The 23563-nt window shown below is 38.1% G+C and overlaps 1 protein-coding gene across 1 annotated transcript in view; it reads right to left on the reverse strand.

Annotated features, from left to right (window-relative positions):
• Nucleotides 1-5789: 5789 nt before the first annotated feature.
• LOC109105294 (mitogen-activated protein kinase kinase kinase 11) overlaps nucleotides 5790-23563 on the reverse strand; it is a 33164-nt gene continuing 15390 nt past the window's right edge. The window contains exons 2-10 of the mRNA XM_042726899.1: nucleotides 18727-18907; nucleotides 15648-15796; nucleotides 13314-13489; nucleotides 11828-12071; nucleotides 10831-10938; nucleotides 10055-10205; nucleotides 9874-9980; nucleotides 7404-7805; nucleotides 5790-6835 (exon numbers count right to left, since the gene is read on the reverse strand). Coding sequence (XP_042582833.1) covers nucleotides 6234-6835; nucleotides 7404-7805; nucleotides 9874-9980; nucleotides 10055-10205; nucleotides 10831-10938; nucleotides 11828-12071; nucleotides 13314-13489; nucleotides 15648-15796; nucleotides 18727-18907 — 2120 coding nt within the window. The 3' untranslated portion in view covers nucleotides 5790-6233. The remainder of the gene's footprint in view (nucleotides 6836-7403; nucleotides 7806-9873; nucleotides 9981-10054; nucleotides 10206-10830; nucleotides 10939-11827; nucleotides 12072-13313; nucleotides 13490-15647; nucleotides 15797-18726; nucleotides 18908-23563) is intronic.

Below are 23563 nucleotides of genomic sequence, written 5' to 3' on the forward strand. Positions count from 1 at the left end.
ATTTTCCTTAGTTGTCAGTTATAATCATCAAATTGAAAAGAAATAAACATTTGAAATATATCTTTATGTGTGTCAGAAATGAATATAATATACAAGTTTCATTTTTTGAATGGAATTAGTGAATTAAATCAACTTTTTGATGATATTCTAAATTTTATGACCAGCACCTGTATGTATGTATATATATATATATATAATATATATATATATATATATATATATATACATATACATACACATACATACATACATACTGGTGATCCCAATAAATTAGAATGTCATGGAAAAGTTCATTTATTTCAGTAATTCAACTCAAATTGTGAAACTCGTGTATTAAATAAATTCAATGCACACAGACTGAAGTAGTTTACATCATTGGTTCTTTTAATGTGATGATAGATTTTGGCTGACATGTAACAAAAACCCACCAATTCACCATCGCAACAAATTAGAATATGGTGACATGCCAATCAGCTAATCAACTCAAAACACCTGCAAAGGTTTCCTGAGCCTTCAGAACGGTCTCTCTGTTTGGTTCACTAGGCTACACAATCATGGGGAAGACTGCTGATCTGACAGTTGTCCAGAAGACAATCACTGACACCCTTCACAAGGAGGGTAAGCCACAAACATTCATTGCCAAAGAAGCTGGCTGTTCACAGAGTGCTGTATCCAAGCATGTTAACAGAAAGTTGAGTGGAAGGAAAAAGTGTGGAAGAAAAAAGATGCACACAACCAACCTCAATTGAGTGAACTTCACAAGGAATGGACTGAGGCTGGGGTCAAGGCATCAAGAGCACCACACACAGACGTGTCAAGGAATTTGGCTACAGTTGTCGACTTGTCGTATTCCTCTTGTTAAGCCACTCCCGAGGCGTCTTACCTGGGCTAAGGAGAAGAAGAACTGGACTGTTGTCCAGTGGTCCAAAGTCCTCTTTTAAGATGAGAGCAAGTTTTGTATTTCATTTGGAAACCAAGGTCCTAGAGTCGGGAGGAAGGGTGGAGAAGCTCATAGCTCAAGTTGCTTGAAGTCCAGTGGTTAAGTTTCCACAGTTTGTGATGATTTGGGGTGCAGTGTCATCTGCTGGTGTTGGTCCATTGTGTTTTTTTTTGAAAACCAAAGTCACGCACCCGTTTACCAAGAAATTTTGGAGCACTTCATGCTTCCTTCTGCTGACCAGCTTTTTGAAGATGCTGATTTCATTTTCCAGCAGGATTTGGCACCTGGCCACACTGCCAAAAACACCAAAAGTTGGTTAAATGACCATGGTGTTGGTGTGCTTGACTGTGGGGTATTGTCAAGAGGAAAATGAGAAACAAGAGACCAAACAATGCAGATGAGCTGAAGGCCACTGTCAAAGAAACCTGTGCTTCATACCACCTCAGCAGTGCCACAAACTGATCACCTCTATGCCACACCGAATTGAGGCAGTAATTAAAGCAGAAGGAGCCCCAACCAAGTATTGAGTGCATGTACAGTAAATGAACATACTTTACAGAAGGACAGCAATTCACTAAAAAATGTTTTTTTTTTGGTCTTATGAAGTATTCTAATTTGTTGAGAATTGGTGGGTTTTTATGTGAGCCAAAATCATCACAATTAAAAGAACCATAGACTTAAACTACTTCAGTCTGTGTGCACTGAATTTATTTAATACACGAGTTTCACAATTTGAGTTGAATTACTGAAATGAACTTTTCCACAACACTATTGAGATGCACCTGTGTGTGTGTGTGTGTGTGTGTGTGTGTGTGTTTGTTTGTTTTTATATATATATATATATACACATATTGTGTTTTTTTGTGTCTTTTTTTTTTCAATCTTTTGAGATTTTTGGCCGATATGTCACAGATTCTAAAAAAGAAACTTAAGGCAAACACTTATGTATAATAAATAATGTTCATACAAATCCGTTAAAAATTACATATTTCTATTCTTTTTGGGGTGAAATATGACCTGGACATGTTTCATGTGACCAAAAACTTTGTCATTGTTCAACCCGCTGCAGCAGATTTTCAGTTTTTCACAAACTAACCTGTAGCTTTCCCCACATGTGAATTACATTAGACAGACAAACACAAACACAGTTTTAAAGTTGTGTTAAATTTTATTTGGTCTTGCTCCTTCTTCTCTCATTTTTTTTTTAACAAATGTTCCACAGGTTAAAACCCATTACAATTAGCAAAATAGACATTCACACCTTCTTTAACAGAAACACACTCGTCATCAAGCTCTCTCTCTCTCTCTCTCACACACACACACACACACACACACACACACACACACACAGTAATGGAGTGATTAGGCCCAGCCCATTGAGAATAACACACACACCACATATGTTATACGGGCTTCACCAGAACTGAATATATTGCAATAATCTTACAATAAAACATGAATCAACATGAAAAAGAAATCTTCCTCCCGCACAGAAGTTCTTCCTCAAATCGGCGCATTTTTAGCAGGTAGTGGAAGATAATGGTGAACATCCGTCTGTCCTGAGAGACGCCTGGAGTGTTTTGGTCAAATAAATCTCACAAACAATGAGCATAAAAGAAGTATTCCAAAAAAAAAAAAAAAAAACAGTTCAGATATTTCTCTTTTCAATCGAGGCAAGTCTTTGTTTGTATTTCTGACATTGTAAAACAGATTTCTCCCTTTGCAGCACCCATTACTCCACAGACTCCAGTGAAGAACTGAACAAAACCTAAAGATATTTCTTAGTATACAATTTAATAAAGCATCCTAACGTGGACTGTGTCTCTGACCCTTTAAAATCTCTCGAATCCAGTGTGTTAAAGGCCTCAGTAATAAATATTAATAGCTTGCGATTAGCTTTATTCACTGTGAGCAGGATCTGCATACAGTGCGACGCTCAAACGTATGAGGATGATGATGATCCTCGTGTTGGAGTGTGTGCGTGTGAGTGTGTGAGAATCACACGCGTCTCAGCTTCTGTTTCTGATTTCACACGAGTGAACAGATGGTGATGTTACACAGCGCGAGCCAAAACACAGAACCTGATCATCTTCACAATCATCTTCATCACTCATGAGCAGAAACGACCTGATCTGACCACGACTAGCAGCGGTGTTTAGGACAAAGATGTCAAGCAGAAAAATCTTAGTTCTCTAATTCTCAGTTTATAGCTCTCAATTCAATAGAAGCCTGTTTCCACCACCGACTAAACAAATAAAAAGATAATTGCCACTTTTTATCTCACAATTCTGACTTCTCTTTTCACAATTGTGAATTTGTATCTCACAACTGCAAGCTATAAACTCCAAATTGCAAGTGTATATTATTTGTTCATATATTTTATTTAAATGCAAGTATATAGTTACATCTTCTCCTCAGAATTCAGATATATTCAAATATATTTATATCTCACAATTTAGTTTTTCCCCCCTAAATTTAAAGTTTTCATCTTGCGATTCAGACTTTTGTCCCAATTGTGAATTCATATCTCAAAATTGCAAGTTATAAACTCGAGTTATGAGTTCAATCTATGGAACAATCTCACTGATCTATGGAAAATTGTAACTTTTTCCATCTCATTTCTGAATTTCTTTCTTATAATGTATATGTTTCTACATTCTAAATTTGCATCCCAAAATTCTGTTTTTCTCCCCAGTTAATATCTTGCAATTCTGGACCTTTTTTTCCTCTGAATTCTGAGTTTACATCTCGCAATTCTATGAAAAACTGCTTCTGTTACAGAAAAAAAGGGCAAGTTTTTATCTCTCAAATCTGACTTCTGACTCTGTAATAATAATAATAATAATAATAATAATAATAATAATAATAATAATAATAATTGCAAGATACAAAGTGGAAATCGCAAAATATAGAAAGCCAGAATTATGAGATAAAAATTAGCAATTAATTGCATAAAGGTCTGCCATGGAATAAAAAAATAAATAAAAAAAATAAATCACCTTCTCAAATTCACAGTTTTTCCTTCAATTTGGAGTTTTTTTTTCTTTCAGGCAAATCTAAGTTTATATCTCACAGCTCAGACTTCGACTCAGATATGAAGTCAGAATTCCAAGATATTAATGGTGAGATTGTTACAATTACCTTTTATTCTGTGGTGGGAATCACAGATACTCTGTGCAGGCCATATGAAAGACAAAACTCCATGAGAATCAGGGTAGCACACATTTATACTATTCTAGTTGAGGTTACGGTGCTGATAACTGCTGGTTTGCAATGTTGAAGTACACCAGATTCACTCTACGACATTCACAGACTGATTCCCCGCAGAATATATCCATTGCTGTGTGTAGTTATTACCACGTCAAAAATCTGAGACACTTAAAAATGAAATGACAGTTGTAAATCTGCTCTGCTCTACAAGTGTTTGATGACAGAGTTAAGTGCCAAAGGAGACCATTGTCCAGCAATGCAAAAATTATCTTCTCTGTGCTTTTAACTTATTTTCCAGTACAAATACCTAACCATTCTCAAAGATGGATTTATTTGAGAAACAAAACTCCTTAAGATGTTAAGTCTTGCTTTCCAATAAAAATAATCAAATTAAATTAGTTTATGCTTAAATCAAGAAAGAAAATATAGGCCTGGTGCCACAGACATGGTATAGACTAAGCCATAGTTCAATTACGACATTTAAGTAAAAAAAAAAAATTGTAAACTTGCCTTTAAAAAACATTACTGTTGTGCATCTTGAGACAAAACAAAGGCACTGACATGTTTTAAGATCAATCAGTGCAAGTTTCTTTCAGTTGAAACAGCTCAGACTTACATTAAGCCTTGTCTGTGAAACCAGGGGTTAGAGTTAAAAAAAAATAAACTTAAAGTTCATTTTTCTCACCACATGAAAATAAAATCACTTAATTTTGATCATTTTGAAAGATGATTCATTTTTCATCTCCAGCAAATGTATATTTGTACTGGAAGTCCAACCTAAAATCAGCATGCTTGTATGAACTTTTGTCAAAAGCATGTTCACTAAAATACATCAGTCTCATTGCATTGCCTAAATGTTTTAGCCATAAATCTAACACAATTTTGTGAGGTTTGCGAAATACAAAATATATTTATTTTCAATGCATCTCATTTTAAGAATGTTTAAATATTAATTTACTGGAAACCAAGACAAATATACAGTGATCTGAGGTTTACATATTGCTTATGACTATTATTATATACCAACACCATGGCATCTATAAAATGACTTTGTGAGTTCAAAATCTCAGGCTGATCTTTATTTCTACTTCTGTCTGCTGAAACATTCCCTTAATCTCTGACTCACCACAAACGGTTTAAGTCTACTTAAAAACGAGTTAAGTGCACTTCTTCTGCTCAAACACCACCAGCGAGGTCAGCGGGACGTTTCTCATGCGTGATGTGAATTACTTGATCCATTCTGCTCGTTTGTTGACCGGCTTCAACATAAAAACCACAACTCATCACCAGACGTGATCATCTTCCAATCTTTGGCAACTACAGAGGTGGCCAAAATGATTAGAACACTAGTACTTTCACCAGCTACAAACGTTTTAAGTCATTTGTTTCTATGAAGAAATAGAACAAACTGTGACAGACTAAATCCAGAAGAACTGTGGCAACAACAAAACTTTAACAGTACTGTAGCTTTGCAGGAAGGTTTCTTGAAGCGTCTCGGAGACACAGTTCTTCTGGATTGAGTCTGTCTCAGTGTGTTCTGTTTCTTCATGTGACTCCAGACAGACTGATGATGATCAGATCACATCTCTGAGTGCAGCACAAACACCTCACTGCAGTATTAACATTAATATCTAAATTAATGTTTGGAAATGTAAACTGATATATTCTACTGACACACTACAGCAGAAGATAGAAATAACTGACTTCAAACCATTTTTAGCTGCTGAAGATACTAGTGTTCTAATCATTTTAGCCATCATAGTGTGCTGGATGTGTAATGGATTCTCCAGCACATAACGTTCTCAGAATGCACAATAACGCATCCTTAATGGCCAACAGAGATGAATCTGTGCTGAAACAAGCAATCATTTTGAAATCTTTTAGCACTGACTGCATCACTTTTGAGACCGATTAAGGTGATGCAACAAGTGCGGATGTATTTAAGCGCAACTAGAGGCCAATAAGACCCTGCGACAGCGCAGAAAGATCACTCAATCAGACAGGAAGTGACTCCAGAACGAGCGTTTGACACATCAACAATACTGGGTCAATGCTGGGATAGCCCTGGTTTACGGGTCATCGTTCAGAAGCGGTCGTCTCGGAGCGGCGCCGGAGATCTGAACGGACTGAGGCCGAGGCTCCGGTGAGGATGGACCCTCTCTTTGGTGCCGTCGAGCGGCCGGCTGACGCCCATCCAGCCCAGGTCTATGAGCGGAGAGTCGGCCGGGTTCAGCGGCGCCACCCTGAGGGACAGATTGGGACTGCCGTTGGTGGAGCAGGGCGCCGAGCGCGAGGTGGGGAACGGGGCCGAGAAGGGGTCAAAGGTCGAGGAGTGGTCCGAGTTCACATCAGGGTCGACCTTCAGATTGAAGGGATCACAGTCCGGGGAAGGGAAGGGGTCACAGTTTGTGAAGGGGTTTGTGGGCGAGGGCTGGTAGGCCAGGCGAGGGCTGCTGGGGCTGCTAATGACCCTCTTGGCGGCCGATCTGTCCGTTACGCCAGCCGATACGAAGCTCCACGGGTCGATGCGGGGCCGGTTGGGGGACGGTCGCGGCCGAGGGATGATGTTGACATCCAGACGCCGTGTTTTAGGGCTCCACAAGCGAGGGTCTGGATACAGGGCAAACGGCAGCGGAGACTTGTCCTCGGCCTCAAACGTGTCCTGACACAGCGGAAGATCCAAGACTAGAACAGAGGACAGAGAGGAGAATTAGGGATGCAACGATATTATCAATATCGCAAGAGCAAAACTGTCTCGATATTATCATGGTCACATGTCGATATGAAAAATTAGGTCTTCTGGGCAAAAAGTGTCATTTTAAATATATTTAAACTTCTTATTCTAACATAAAAGGTCTTTAAAGTTGTGTTTGTGTGTGGCACGGTATCTGTCAAATGAACTAAAACCAAAAGCACAATATGCTTAATTCATTCATCAAGTCTGTTTTTGCACACTTCATTCAGATGATCAGCTCGTGATCCGGTGTTTTCCGCACCTCACAACAGCTCCGTTCACACTGAATGAATGCAGTCAACTCGTTTATTGCAGTGCTGTGAGTTTAGCGTGCGCTTTGGAACGCAACGGCCATCAGTTATGCTGGAGCAATGAATATGTTGTCACATTATTTTCTTTAATTCAGAATCGTGGGAGAATCGTGATCTCTAATTGAGACAAAAAATTGTGATTCTCAATTTATCCAGAATGGTGCAGCTAGTGCAATAAAGGTGGATAATTAAAGCTGAGTAGTCTTACTGAGCTGTGAGGAGCTGAGTCCACAGCTGCTCCTCCTCCTGCGCTCCCCGCTCTGCGGCAGCCCCTCGCCGTCTCCGTTAGCGTGTGGAGTCCGGCAGTACCGCGGGTTAGGCGGCGGCGGCCTCAGCGAGTCCAGAAAGCCCTGCGGCAGCGAGTCCGTACTGAAGCTGATCAGATCCCCCACCGCCTCAGGCTCCGGCAGGTGCGTCCGGGACGAGGCTCGCGGCGGCGGAGTGGGCGGGTGCTGCAGCTCCACACAGCGGCCCAGAGCCACGGAGGCCAGCAGGGCGGCGCTGTCGAGCAGAGCGCGGTGTGTGCTCTTCCTTCGACACACCGGCTCGGGGGGGTCTGGTCTGGGAGAATCGCATGGGGACGAGCCGCCCTCCTCGCTCTCGGAGCCCTCTGAGACACACCGGGAAACATCAAACATTCACTTACATATACAGTGCTGGCCAGAGTTACTTTTAAAAGCAATGCATTACAATATTGCGTTACTCCATAAAAAATGATTTTATGGAAAGTAATGCTGCCCTACAAAGGCAAAAGACCTTAACTCACTAGAGTGTGAAGTAAGAAAAATTACATTAAAGTTTTTTATTTGTCCAAACAAATTAATTGTATTGTAGGTATGACACTGGAATTCTGACAACTGGAAAATTATCTACATTAAAAAATTTTGAGCTCAGACTTAATTTTTACCCCTATTATGAAGTTACTGTACTCTGCCTTTGCATTGTCTGCAAAAAGTGAGAAGTCACACTAAGGGAAAAGCCAATAACTTTTACATTATCAATATTTGGTTGCTGATCACCATTTATAAAATCAGTATAGTAACACCTGTATAAAATATAGTGATCATGGGATGTCTCATAGGCTATTGCATATATTAATTGTTTTTTGACCATAACAAGCAGACTAAAAGTTAAACATGCAAGTGGATGCCGTTTTGCAACCAATTTATTTGCTATGCTCAGTAACGTAAAAGAATGCTAGACATAGCATAATTGCTTTTTTATTGACTTAACTGAAATATCCTAACCTAAAAGAATGACTTGTGGATTAAACGTCTCTGATGACGTTCATCATTATGGATTGATTTTATCGGGTTACAAGAAAAGGTAGGATATGGATTTAATTGCGAACTGTTAGTACTGATTTTATGATTGATCATGCTACGGCATTCCAGTGCACACGCGTCCAACTAGAAGTGACAGCCTGGTGAATAATCTGCATTATAAAAAGAAAAAAAAATCTTTAAAGGTTATTCACAATTACGACTTTAAAGGCCTTTTCACATCAAGAGTGAAATGAATAAGCCTCAGGCTGAAGAACATGCCTCTGCACTTACTCCAATTTCTCTCAACACGGGAACAGGACAAGAGTCAGTAAATAAATAGGAAAACAAAGTAACTCAGATATTTTCTTGTTAATTTAAAAGTAATGCGTTACTTTACTAGTTAGTTAAAAAAGTAATCTGATTACATAACTCGCGTTACTTGTAATGCGTTACCTCAACACTGCTCATATGTACAGCGGTGGCCAAAATGATTAGAACACTGGTATCTTCAGCAGCTAAAACTGGTTTGAAGTCAGTTATTTCTATCTTCTGCTGTAGTGTGTCAGTAAGAAATATCAGTTTACATTTCCAAACATTCATTTCACCATTAATGTTAATAATGCAGTGAGGTGTTTGTGCTGCACACAGAGATGTGATCTGATCATCATCAGTCTGTCTGGAGTCACATGAAGAAACAGAACACACTGAGACAGACTCAATCCAGAAGAACTGTGTCTCCGAGACGCTTCAAGAAACCTTCCTGTTTGTGTGTGTGTGTGTGTGTGTGTGTGTGTGTGTGTGTGTGTGTGTGTGTTTGTGTGTGTGTGTGTCTGTGTGTGTCTGTGTGTGTGTTTGTGTGTGTCTGTGTGTGTGTTTGTGTGTGGTGTGTGTGTGTGTGTGTGTGTGTGTGTGTGTGTCTGTTTGTGTGTTTGTGTGTGTGTGTGTGTGTGTGTGAGTGTGTGTGTGTCTGTCTGTCTGTGTGTGCGTGAGTGTGTGTGTGTGTGTGCTGTTGTGTTTGTGTGTGTGAGCATGTGTGTGTGTGTGTGTGTGTGTCTGTGTGTGCGTGTGTGTGCGTGTGTGTGTGTGTGTCTGTGTGTGTTGTGTGTGTTTGTGTGTGTGTGTGCTTGTATGTCTGTGTGTGCGCGTGCTACGTGCGTCTGTGTGTGTGTGTGTGTGTGTGTGTGTCTGTATGTGTGTGTGTGCGCGCTAACGTGCTGCTACGTGCGTCTGTGTGTGTCTGTCTGTGTGTGCGTGTCTGTGTGTGTGTGTGTGTGTGTGTGTGTGTGTGCGTTGTGCGTCTGTGTGTGTGTGTGTGTCTGTGTGTGTCTGCGTGTGTGTGTGTGTGTGTGTGTGTGTGTGTGTCTGTGCGTGTGTGTGCATGTCTGTCTGTGCGCATGGGTGTGTGTGTGTTACCGTTGTGGCTGGACTCTGGTGTGATGGGTCTGTACTCCTCAAAATCAGCCTTGGTGTCCTCACTCTCATTACTGTCCACCTCCAGGAGTTTGGCTCTCATTGACAGACTGACAAACACAAACACACACACATCAGATTTAATCATTTCATACACACATTCTGATATAACACACACACGTACCTGTTCTCCTGCGCACTCAGACGGAGGATCTTTGGACTCTTGGGGCTTTTGGGGCTCAGATGAGGCGTGAATCTCCTCTCGCCATTGGTCTGCTTGAGAGGAAGAGTCTCCAGCGGCCAACCCGAGCTCCACTTACTCTCACTGGGGCTCACTGAGATACACAGAGACACAAACATCTGAGACACAACAGCGCCACCATGTGCTGACAAACACACACATGATGTGCAGGGTCTTCTGGAATCCACATCAGTCTGTCTATGTTAAACTAAATGAAAATAATTTTTTAATGCAAGTTTAACAGTCTTATTTTAAGCAACTTAATATATTATATATATTATTATATATAGCATATATAGATATATATTATATATATATATATACATTCATGAAGGAAAAACTGAATCTAGCCTCTGTGAAATCCAAAACTGAAACCTTCATCCAGGTTTGGTCTCCTTTCCTAATATACATAGAGACCTGATTCTTAATTGCATTCCCACATACTATCATAAATATGGAAACAGGAAAATATTTATTATATAGTGTTTCACCACATGCAATTTATTCTAATGTCACTTCTACAGTATATATATATATATATATATATATATATAACCAAATATTACTTTGTTTGTTCTTTTGTTTCTTCCTCTTAATTTTGAATCTGTTTAATGCCTTTCACTTGTCTTTGAGAATCTCCAGATCTTGTTTGATGTGATTTAGTGTTTTGTAAGGTCTGGAAGAATAAGTGAAGGAATGAGATGTCCGGGCAAACTCACGCTGTATCGCTCGGAAGCGCGGACCGATGGACGGCGAGCCAAGATCCGGAGAGTTACGCCTCTTCTCCAAACACGGAGATGCCTGGACCGTGATCTTATGGATAAAATCTGTACAACAGAAAACAAGCGAGATTTACATTCAGATCACGACAAACACAACAACAGCAACACACTACAGACAAAATTCTGTTCTATTTTGCTTCTATAACATGCCTTCTTTCAGACTAGTGGAAAGAAATATATGGAACACACACTGAAGTGTTTATTTTATTGCACTGTCTATTTATGTCTGTAGATTTCAATTACAATACAGATCTTTAAAGAGTTTTTCCTCCACTTCAGCACCCCTTACACACATCAAAACTTAGAGTTTTATTCCTCTCTATATTCTGAAGGTTTTTACTGTGGGGTTTGTACATATTTCATTCACATGAGTTTTTATAACATTTTATTACTAAAAATGTGGTAAAAATGCACTTATTTCTATCTGTTAACAGTATTTTCTGATTTATGAAGTGATAAAAAGAGAAATCCAGAATCCCTTCAGTAAAAACCTTTAACTCTAATTTGTCAACAAAATCGAACAAGAATTTTGAACCTGACTTTAGATTTCTGTTGTGGACATTTCTGCAAATGAGTGCATGTTTAATGATACAGTATAACGCCTTATATTTACACATAACATTTCAGAAATATAAAACTATTGTCTTATTGTAGCTACTGTGTTTAATTAACAGTGTAAGTATGTTGATATCTGTTCATTCATTTTTAACCCGGTTCACCTTTGGCATCTCATTTTAACAGAGAAACCACTGTTGAGTACAACATGGTTTATTATTAATAACCATTTAAAGAAGTGTGTGTTTTCTGTGTTCTGTTACATGTTCACTTATCATTTCCATTCTAGTGTCACAACAGCTCATTACTGTGCATCTGCAGCTCATTAATAAAGAGAGTGTAATAATTATCATCAGCTATATATGATGTGAAGGCTCACCCTGCGGCATGCTGATCTTCTCTCCGTTCTTCACCTTCAGCTTGTGTTTCTTGAAGGTTCCCTTGCGCTTCTTGACATTGGGTTTCTGGTTCTGGTTGAGGTGCAGGATGAGCAGCGATAGCTCGCGCTCGAACACGTCCTGCTCCCACTGCGCTAACTGCTGCTCGCGCTGACGCAGGAACTCCTCGTGAGACTTCTGCTCCAGCGCCGCACGCTTCAGCTCCTCCTCGCGACACCGCAGCTCCTGCACACACAGTTCACACCAGATCAGCGCTTCTACAGGGTTATAATCCTTAACTAAAACCAAAGCCATATTCATTACTCAAAATAAAATAAACATTAACGAAATATTATAGAAAATGTTCCTTTTTCATTAAGTTGAAGTACTAAACTTAATAAAATAAAACTTAAAACTAACAAAACTTACACAAGTATTTTATTTTAAAGTTTAATTTACAGAAAGTAGGAGTGTTAATATATTAAAGTAACTATATTAAAATTAAATATTTTGTCTAAAATTTTAATAAAGAATTAAATGTTCCTTAAGATTCAGTAAGTTATATGACCTTTTTTAATTCATGGGATACATATATTTTTTTTTTTTGTTACTTTCTACTCACAAATGGCAATTTCTACTCAAAATATTTTAGCACTTGACATTACAAAAAAATATATATATATTCATTATAGAAATGTCCATGATTTATTATTATTTTTTTTTTTTTTACATTTTTTACTTTTGTTTACTTTAAGTATCAAATCAACTAAAACTAAAAAGTAAAACTATAAACTGAAACTAAAAAAACAACAACAACAACAACAAAAAAAAAACGATACTGACATTTAAAAAAATATATATCTAAAAATAAAAAAGTAAAGTTTTAAATTAAAATAAAAATAGAAAAGTAAAATATAATTTAGTACATTTGCATTAATGGGATAAGGTATTAAAATGTTTTTTTTAACTCACGAATTTCAATTTCTACTCAATTGAGTACTTTTGAGCTTGATATTACTAGAAAAATGTATATTCATTATAGAAATTTACGTGCCTTTTAAGATATTATTATTTTCCATGACTTCAGAAATCTCACATTTAAAATCCCCTCATATATATCCAGGTTTTCCAAGACTGTTGTTCTTAATTAAAAATCAAACAAAAAAATAATAAAAATAAGAAACAGGCTGTCAGTTTCTTTTATCTAGATTTTTAGCTGTCTTGGCTTATTTTAATCATTTAATTGTGCTGAGAACCCCAGTGGATCCCGGGCCCCTTTCACAAATGTATGTAGACTATGGTAAGAGAGCTTAAATGCCATTGTTACTAGAGTTATTAAATGTAAAACCATAGATTTTTACATTTTATGAGCTGAATTAGTCCATGCATGTGTTTGTTGAGGAGCTGTGGGTGACTGACCCATGAAGAGCAGATCTACAGCACAAACGGGTCTAATGTATCCCATTATGCATTGAATGGCATGTGTACCTTCTCTTTGGCCCGCAGCTCGTCAAACATGTCCTGGATTTCGAGTTTCCAGTCCTCCTGGAGCGAATGGAAGGAGTCCTGTGGCATCTCGTGCATCACCTGCTCCTCCAGAGCCGTCAGCTGCTGCAGGATGCAGGAGAAGTTTGGCCGCCGGTGCGGATCCTGATCCCAGCACTCTGATACACACACATTTATTACAATATCACTATTAGATCTTCTGATTGGATGCCATTTCATCATCTCTGTACTCTGCACAGTGACAATAAATTGGAATCTTATTCAATCTAATTGAATACTATCATGGCTTTTATTAATATTTTGAATTCGCTTGAATTTAATTTAATTTTGAATTTTTCTGTTTTCTTTTAAATTGGGTTTTTTGTCATTTTAATTTGTTTTCTTCTTTTAAATATGTCTATATAGTTTTTCTTATATATTTTAATATATATAATTTTTACTTTGGTTTTAGTTTTGTTTCTTTTAAAACATGAAGTTAAACTAAACGAAAATAAGAAATGTTGCCTTGGTAAATAAATATAAATAAATAAATAAATAGTCACATATTTTAAGTCAAGTAACAGGTTTTAGTTTAGGTTTTATTTTTATATTTATTTGTATATTTACTGTTTTCTATGGAAGCCTGTTTCCGCCACAGTTGAGAAGAAAAAAAAAAAGTATTTCTTAAGTCATAATAATAAAAAATTTACTCATAATTATGACTTAGTATCTCATTATATTGAGAAACTTTCTCGAAAAAATTACTTAGTTTCTCAAAATAATAAGAAACTTTCCAGAAATTATGACTAATTTTTTTTTTTTAAATAATGAGAAACATTTTCCTATAGAAAACCGTTATATAAAATTTATATTTTAATTCATAATTAAGCGTTGCTGTTTTGTGTTGCATTCATATTTTGGGTCCACCTGAATGCCTGTATATACAAAATGCATAATCATCAAGTTTGTACTGAATTTGGTTCAATCTGTCTTTTGTTCTTTAAGCCACATTAAGCATTTTTCACGTGAAGTGTTTGTCCATCAAGAAGCGGGATGCAGAAGACCAAGCGGTTGCCATGGTAATGAACAATGATGCATTGTACTAATAAAACTAATAAATCATCAAAATGAACATCTATTCATTAAGTTTATATGTGTAATGGCTTTCATGTTGGAATATATTAATCTATATCTGTTTGAAGCCATGAACCATCGTTGTCTGGCAGAGTAACTTATTAGTAAGTGCTACAAATTAACAAAAAACTACATGTAGATAATTTATCTTGATATTACAGAACAAGTCATGTTTGCGGTGTTCCTGCATGGCTTTGATCAACAGATGTCGCTGGCATGCGGTCAGTCTTGTTGTTGTTATGTTTTTGGTGTTCCTGCATGGCTTTGATCAACAGAATTTTGTCATTATTCACTTACCTGTCACCTGTAATTTTGGGATGGAAGTTTAAGTCATTATTCAAGAAAGTTTTTTCATTATTCTCGAGAAATAAAGTCATTTTTATTTCGAGAGAAATTTCATATTTTTATCTGAGAGACTAGACCTAAGTTCTATGAGAAAGTAGTCTTGCGAAGTTTCTCATTATTCTGACTTAAGAAATCATATTTTTATCTCCGCTATGGCAGAAATGGGCTTCCATAGTTTTCTGGCATCTAGCTGAAATAAAATAAGTTTAAGATCTTTTAATATTTTATTTTCTATCATTCAAGTTGATTTTCCTTTAATTTTTGAACGGTATTAATTTTTAGATTAATATTCTCTGTTTTTAGTTAAAGTTGTAGTAATTGTGTTTTATGTCCTTTTGAAATTTATTTATTATAAGTTTAATGTTTTTAGTTGAAGTTGTAGTAATTGTGTTTTATGTCCTTTTGAAATTGGGGTTTTTTATTAATATATATATATTTATAGATATATATATATTTATATATATATATATATATGATATACACACATATATATATATATATATCTATATAGATATTCTATATATTATATATATATATATATATATACAGGGAATTTATGATATTTTTTTTTTGTTTTTTTTTCTGTTTAATTTAAATTATAGTTTTTAGAAATTTCAGAATATAAAAGGCTTGTGTCATGAAAAACTCAAGACGACTTCTCCAATCCAACAAGCATTTTATTAAAAAAAAAAAAAAATAAGAAAAATAAAATATTATATATATCTATATCTATATATATATATATTATTTATTTATTTATTTATTTTTGCGGTTATTTAGTTTTATTTATTTGACTTTATTTTGACTGCCTATTAAAGAAAATGCATGATTGAATGTATGAATAGATGATGGACCCACCGGACATGAGCTGGGCGAAGGGCTCGGGGCAGGTGGAGGGGATCGGAAGGGTCAGTTTGTTCACGGCGACTCCATAAGCCACTGCCAGACCATCGATTCCTCTGTAAGGAACCTCTCCAGTCAACAGCTCCCATAATAACACACCATAACTACAGACAGAGAGAGAGAGAGAGAGAGAGAGAAGGCCCACAGCCGCTTTATATAGCCATCTAATTACAGCATTCACTCATACACACAAACACACACACACACACACACACACACACACACATACTTGCATTTGTGGTTAACGGGACATCTGTGTCCTCAAAAAACACATACCAGAACACACATGCACACACTCTCACACTCTCTCTCACACACACCCACTCACACACACACACTCAAACACACACACACACACACACTCAAACACACACACACACACTGCGGCAAGGCCTCAGGAGAGCCTCTGAATCTGTGAATGGGGCGAGAGCATCTGATGTTCCCTGGTTTTCATGGCAAGCGTTGAATCGGTCTCATTTGCGTCTGCGTCTGATGAATCTAAAGCCATTACTCTGATTGCTGCGTTAATGAACAGCGTGTCTGAGGGGACAAGCAGCTTCAGACGATCTCGAGTGAAGTCAGAGAAAGTCTGTGTCTTTATTTAGGTGGGTGAACGAATGAGTCTTGGTTTCTTGATTTAGAAATTTGTTCTGATGTTCTGCAACATCTCAAGAAGAAAAGCACCGTTAACTTCCGTTAAAACGAATTTACTGCTGCCTCTGATGTCTCTGTAGTGGTCAAACATGAGATGCAATTCATTTTGGGGTAAATCTAATGGTTGTCTTTGGTCTCATTAATCTATTATTTGTTCCAGAGAAGATAGTTTTGGCAAAGTCTCATGTTTATGTAAATTTAATGCTGTATATCAGGATGCTGCCTTTGTACTTTTGACTGAATTGCCTAGCAACTATTATGATGGCTCTTGTTGTCGTTTATTAAATATTATTATCTGATAAATAATATTTTAAATAAATACTAGTATTTAATAATAGTGTTTAGTATTGAGGAACGGTGCGAGTTCGTGATGGTGATTTTAGTTACATCGTTCTGCCAGTAGATGGTGACAAAAGACTGTTTTTATGTGTGAGTCAGCAGTAAAGACTTTTTTTTTTTAAATGCTTTAAACGGAAGTTATTTTTAGTTTCAACAACAGCTTGATGCAGTGAACAAATGCACTGTGCAGCGAAATCACTCTTAACAGATTAAAGGAGAGTGGTTCTCAACTCCAGTATCGGGCTGCTCTGCACATTTGTTTGTCTCCCTTATTTATCGCACCTGATTCCAGATCATCAGCTCATTAGGAGAGAGATCCATGACTGAACTGAGTGTGTCAGATTCAGAAACATTCAAAATGTGCAGAAGCAGTTGTGGTCCCGAGGCCTGGAGTTGAGAACCACTGGATTAAAGGATATTTGATATCGTTAAGACAAAGATATCGCTTTCCTCAGCAGACATTCAAACTAATGATTATTGTGGATATACGAGATTGATCTAAAGAATGAATGCTGGATCAGATGCAGGTAATCACACTCGCCAAGTCCATCTCTCACAATATCTACTATACATAATACACTGCTTTTAATACAGTTATACAGTAAGCTTTCAATGAAGCAACTCAACATTCCTTCATTACTAGTTCTAAAGAGGCGTTGTTGAATTAGTAACAAGGGCTTGGGCTCAGCTGTTAAACTGTCAACTTTTGATTTGAATCTGTGGCGGAAGGAAGTAGTTCTGCACAAAAGAGGGCACTCTGTTGTTATTTTGTTTATGTATTTGCACACTCGTACTGTCAAACTCTTGTATAAAAGCAATATCACACTCGTAGCTGTGAGATATGGCTATATATTAGCATGCTGTGATCACCTGTGGCCGAATATACAGCCATAACATGTGTCTACGAGTGTGATATTGCTTATATATTTGTTTTTAATTAAGTGGTATTAAACTTACTACATTATATTTACAATATGCTTTGATATGAATATATACAGCACTGGAAAGCTCAAAAAAGGCTAAAACCTTTCAGATTAATTATAATGCTGTAAAAGTTCATATGTTGCATTTGGTGCCTGGTATAAAAATGTGTAAGATTTTTCAGCAGTTTTCTTAGCTTTCTGATAGAAAAATCACAGAATTTAAAAGCTCAAATTAAGCTCAAACTGTTTTTGTGATTATTTCATTAGTGGCTGTAATGCATAATTTTTAATTGCATTGATTTGTGTTGTAAATTCAAAACTGTCACTGACAAACATTTTACAACATCAAATGACACCCTGACAGAAAGTATGCCTAAAAGATTTGTATTTTTAGATTTAGCTAATGGCTTCCTGAAGTCATGTTTAAGGACGGGATAAGTGAAAACACATCATAACTATCAGTAAAACATGATTTGTTCAAGCTCCTTCCTGCAGTTTGACGTCACTCTGTCTGAATTTCCCTTTCACAGAGTCATCAGAGCTTCATCTTTAGCTCCTGATTTCACCCATTATTACATAACTGTGTAACAGCAGCAGTGAGTTAATCATATGATCTCCAGTAGTGGGTTAACCGGCAATTCCGGTAAATCTAGTACTAAAGTCTATAAATTGCAATAACTACAAAACATCAACAGCTAGAATAAAGCCTCAGTGACAGTATGTACAGTTTCAACCTCAGCAAGTGAAAACATCAGAATAAATCATGATTAAAAGTGCTGAGAACGTGCACGTGAAGACTTTATCATTCATTATTTTCAGAATATCTCTGCTGTGTAAGAGAGAGTGGTGCAAATGGTTGCCAGGTTGTGAGTTAATTAAACACAGAGCTGAAAATATCTCTGCTGTGTAAGAGAGAGTGGTGCAAATGGTTGCCAGGTTGTGAGTTAATTGATAAACTTAAACACAAAGTCCTTTTTAAATAAGAAGCTCTAAATTGAGGGGATTTAAACCCTTGAAATCTGACAACCGCAAGAAGAGCTGAAAAAAATGTCATCAATGCGTGTTTTTCACCAGTTTTCATTAACGCTGACATGTTTTCTCAGAGGAACCTTGCTCACCTCCAGACGTCGCTGCCTTTGGAGAAGGTGGATGATTTGATGACCTCTGGCGCCATCCAGGCGTAGGTTCCCGCGGTGCTCATCTTCGTCGTCTTGTGCCACTCGCGCGCCAGGCCGAAATCTGTGATCTTCAGGGTTTTGCCCTCGATGCTGTCATTCTCCACAGGCTCCGCCAGCAGAACTGAGACACACACACAAAGATATGTGTCAGAAATACTGTCTCAATAATGTCTTCCCTCCAAAAACAATGTGCATCATACAAACACAGACCACAAAATGACAGCAGGAGACACACACACGTGTATATATATTATATATATATATATATATATATATATATATATATATATATATATATATACACACACACACAAACACACACAAAGTATCTTTCACATCCTCCTCTAAACAAACAATCACACTATACTATACTAAAAAAAACTTGCCCCTTTTAGACTTGCACTCTATTAATTTACCAACTACCAAATTTGTTTTCTTAAAAAAAAAAAAAACTAACACTAGCTTGCTCTATTCTTTTTCTATTCTATCTGTCTTCTTTTTTATTATATAATTCATAAAAAATAAATAAAAACTTGCTATGTGTACTGCATTAAGCTAACAGACACTTCCCATAGCACTTGTGCATCATTGCTCTTTTGTTGATTCTGATTGCTTCCATTGTCCTCATTTGCTTTGGATAAAAGCATCTGCTAATGACTAAATGTAATGTAGATCATCTGTGAGGTCAGACAGGTTTCCAGTGCTCCAGAGTCCAGTGTCTGTGTGCGTTACTCGCTCCATCCCACGCTCAGCTGCAGAGATCGAGAGTCGCTGCTGTTCATTAACACTTCTGTCCAGTAACACCACTAACAGCTGAGCATCCGGCAGTGATGAAACCCACTGAAAACCTGGCATCCTACCACCGTATCATGCTTCAGTCCACTGGGCTCTTCAGAATGACCCTTCATTTCACAAATGTGTATAGATGCAGACTGCATGGCGAGTTCTTGATTTAACACACCTGTGGCGACGGGTCTGATCGAAACACCTGAATTCAGTCATGAACAGTGTTGGGCAGTAAGGCATTACTTAGTAACTGGTCATGAAGAGGCATGACCCGACGCTATTGTCCATATAGTGTAGGCTATATATATATAGAAATGTGATTATATATTGGACATTTTAAAAACACACAAAGAGAAGAGGAGGAGATATGTGAGTGTCTTTTTCTGTGTGGGGAGAGTGTGTGTGTGACAGTGTGTGGGTGTGTGTATGTGTGTGTGTGTGACGTCAAAGGCTGCAGAAGAGAGAGAGCTTTGTGCCTGGACAAACACACACAGACACACACACACACACACACACACACACACAGTCAGCAGATCTTAAACTGGCCAGTTTCTGCAGTGGTAAATATTTAGACACACACACACACACACACATCTGTGTTCTGGATGATGAAGGAAATGTGGAACAAAATTGTAGAATATGAAGAAGTGAAACTGCCGCTCGGCCTTCAATCCAGCTAGAAGAATCCATCTGTCTCTTTGCCACCGACCGCATTTACAAACACACACACACACACACACACACACACACACACACACTCACTCCTTTGTGGCGGTAAGGCTGGTTTCCGTCGATCTGCTCCTCCACAGGAAGTGACGCAAATGAAATTGACACAATTCTAAATAAAAACGACAGAATCTGGCGACCCAGAGGAGAGTTTCCTAAGTTCACTTCAAGATGTTTTTCACTGTGGAGTCTTTCATAAACCATCACAGGCACCACTGATATTTCACTAACCTGTTAGAACTACTAGATACATTAGGTCAACTAGTATCAGCTCAATCATGACATGCTTTAATCATGCGTTCCTGTACACTGACATTTATTCATTTAGAAGATGCTTTTATCCAAAGAATCTTAAAAAGGAGAAACAAAAGCAATTTTGAGCTCAGAAGAGCCAAAGTCATCATGGGCACAGACTGATTAAATGGACAAAAATGTCTACCAAACATGCACAGACAATAACAAAGACTGACATTACTCTCTTGTGCATAAACATAAACGTAAACATCTGTAGTGTTTCTGTGTTGTTGAGCAGATCTAGAGTAATGTAAACACTCTCAGAGGAAAGGCTCATAAATCAGACGCACAATGCAACGACAAGCATTCATACAAAGATTTCCACACAGAAATTATTCTGTAAAATCAGCACGACTGAGTCTTTCTCTCTGCACTTCCTGTATTGCAGTATCGGGGCACACAGAGTTCAGCTGCGTCTCCAGCGCCATTCAGCACTGATCCAGGACCTGCTGGATTCTCCTCTGCACTGCTGATTCTGAAACGCAAACCATGATCTCAGATCGATGCTCTTACACACCTCCAAAACACAAACAGACAGCACACTCCTGATGTGAAGGAGTGACTAGGGCAGGACCGCATGAGAAAGCAAACTCAGAATGCATAGCAACAAGCTCAGGGTAAAATGAATAATGCTAGAAAATGCATGAGTTTGGATAAATGTTCATTATAAATACAGTTATTTTTCATTAAATGCTAAAAAATAAATACACTATACTTCTTAAAAATAATTAAAATAATTATTTTCAAAATAAAAAATAAATAATCAATAATATTTTTTTTAAATAATTTTGCAAATAAACATAAATCTGGCACTTTGTTAGGTCACTAATCAAATTAGGGCTGAAACAATTAGTCAACATTATTGACAATGTCAACAATAAAAATTGTAGACAAATATTTTTGTTGTTGAGTAGTCGTTTGATCTCATATGACCTAATGTAAGAACACTTCAGAGCAAATGCAGCCGAACCCCAAGCTGCTGAGCGCCGTTTGGATGAATATGTAAATATATGCTGCACGCTTACCTCTTAATAACAAAATAAACAACAAAAGCTGACAGCGGTGAGAAAGCAGCAGTTCAGAAAGCATCTGATTACAGCGATCTGGATGTTCGTTCGATACACCAGTAAAATCACGTCACGTTTATTTATACAGTACTTTATGCAACAAACAGCCTTAAATCAAGCAGCTTTACCAGAGAAAGTGTCGCTTTCAGTTAGAATTACAACTTGACTTTCTGTTATAAAGCAGCTCTCCAGTGTGGAGCTATAGCTTATGATAACATATTTATTAGTGGGAATTATTTCATTACAGTGATAGTTTGGTTTGCAGAGATCAAAGCTTGATCTAGCTCAGGACTGTTTTGATTATCATAACCCTATAAGGTACTTTAAGAGAGATTATGTAGTGAATAAAATAGTTTATCCAAAAACATAATGCATCTTATCAAATACCGTTACTTTGTTTCTTATCCATATGACTTACAAAAGGAGATGTTTGGCAGAATGATGTGTCATTCAGTTACTTTCTCATATAGCTAATTAAATGGTGAATGAGAGAGTTTCTCTGACTGTCATCTCATTTTGTGTGCCAAATATATTTATTTATTTATTATATGTCCTGCTGTCACTACCAAAGACTATTTAACAAATCAAATCGCACTCTTTATTACCAGTAGAGTGTTCCAATAAAAACAGCAACAGTGCAAGCACACTGTAAACGTGTCTGTGAGCGATCAGATCTCTCATATGCTTCAGCGTCAGTCTCTGCACATCTGCTCTGCTCAGAAATCACTCTGTAATTACTCTGGGCTTTCTTAAGGAATGCGACCGTCTTCACCACACGCTGGATGCCACGGCGACACCGGCCGATGGTAACCACGGGTGACCGGCTGTGTTTATTTGGATGCAGAGGCTGTTTACCGTGTGAGAGGCGGCTCCCAGAATGCACTTCAGCAATGATCAACCGGCTAACCTTCTCACAGCCGCCTGTCTGTGTGTATGTGTGTGTGTGTGTGTGTTGAGGTTGCCAGACAGTATGTACATCGTACAAGACAAAGACTCATTCTTCTGAGGGGAAAAAAAACCCCAGTGCAGCAGAATCCAGCCCACGGCAGGCAGAGACAGACGCTCTCTCACACTTCAGACAGACAGAAACCACTACAAACACAGAGATTTCACCCAGAACCTGCTGACAATCACCTAGCAACCACCCCAACAACATAGCAACGCCCCAGCAACACCCACACCACATAGCAACACTCCACCAACCACCAAACCAAATAGCAACACCCCAGCAACAACCCAAGCCACATAGCAACACCAAACCAAATACACCCCCACCACATAGCAACACCCCAGCAGCAACACCCACACCACATAGCAACACCCCAGCAGCAACACCCAAACCACATAGCAACACCCCAGCAACAACACCCAAACCACATAGCAACACCCCAGCAGCAACACCAAAACCACATAGCAACATCCCAGCAGCAACACCCAAACCACATAGTAACACCCTAGCAACACCCAAACCACATAGCAACACCCCACCAACCACCAAACCACATAGCAACACCCCAGCAGCAACACCCAAACCACATAGCAACACCCCAGCAGCAACACCCAAACCACATAGCAACACCCCAGCAGCAACACCCAAACCACATAGCAACACCCCAGCAGCAACACCCAAACCACATAGCAACACCCTAGCAACGCCCAAACCACATACAATAGCCAATACACCTAGCAACGGCCCAAACCACATAGCAACACCCACCCAACCACCCAAACCACATAGCAACAGCCCCAGAAGCAACACCCAAACCTCATAGCAACACCCTAGCAACACCCAAACCACATAGCAACACCCTAGCAACGCCCAAACCACATAGCAACACCCCAGCAGCAACACCCAAACCACATAGCAACACCCCAGCAGCAACACCCAAACCACATAGCAACAC

Source organism: Cyprinus carpio, chromosome B7, assembly GCF_018340385.1.
Source record: "Cyprinus carpio isolate SPL01 chromosome B7, ASM1834038v1, whole genome shotgun sequence".
In the NCBI taxonomy this organism is placed as follows: Eukaryota; Metazoa; Chordata; class Actinopteri; order Cypriniformes; family Cyprinidae; genus Cyprinus; species Cyprinus carpio.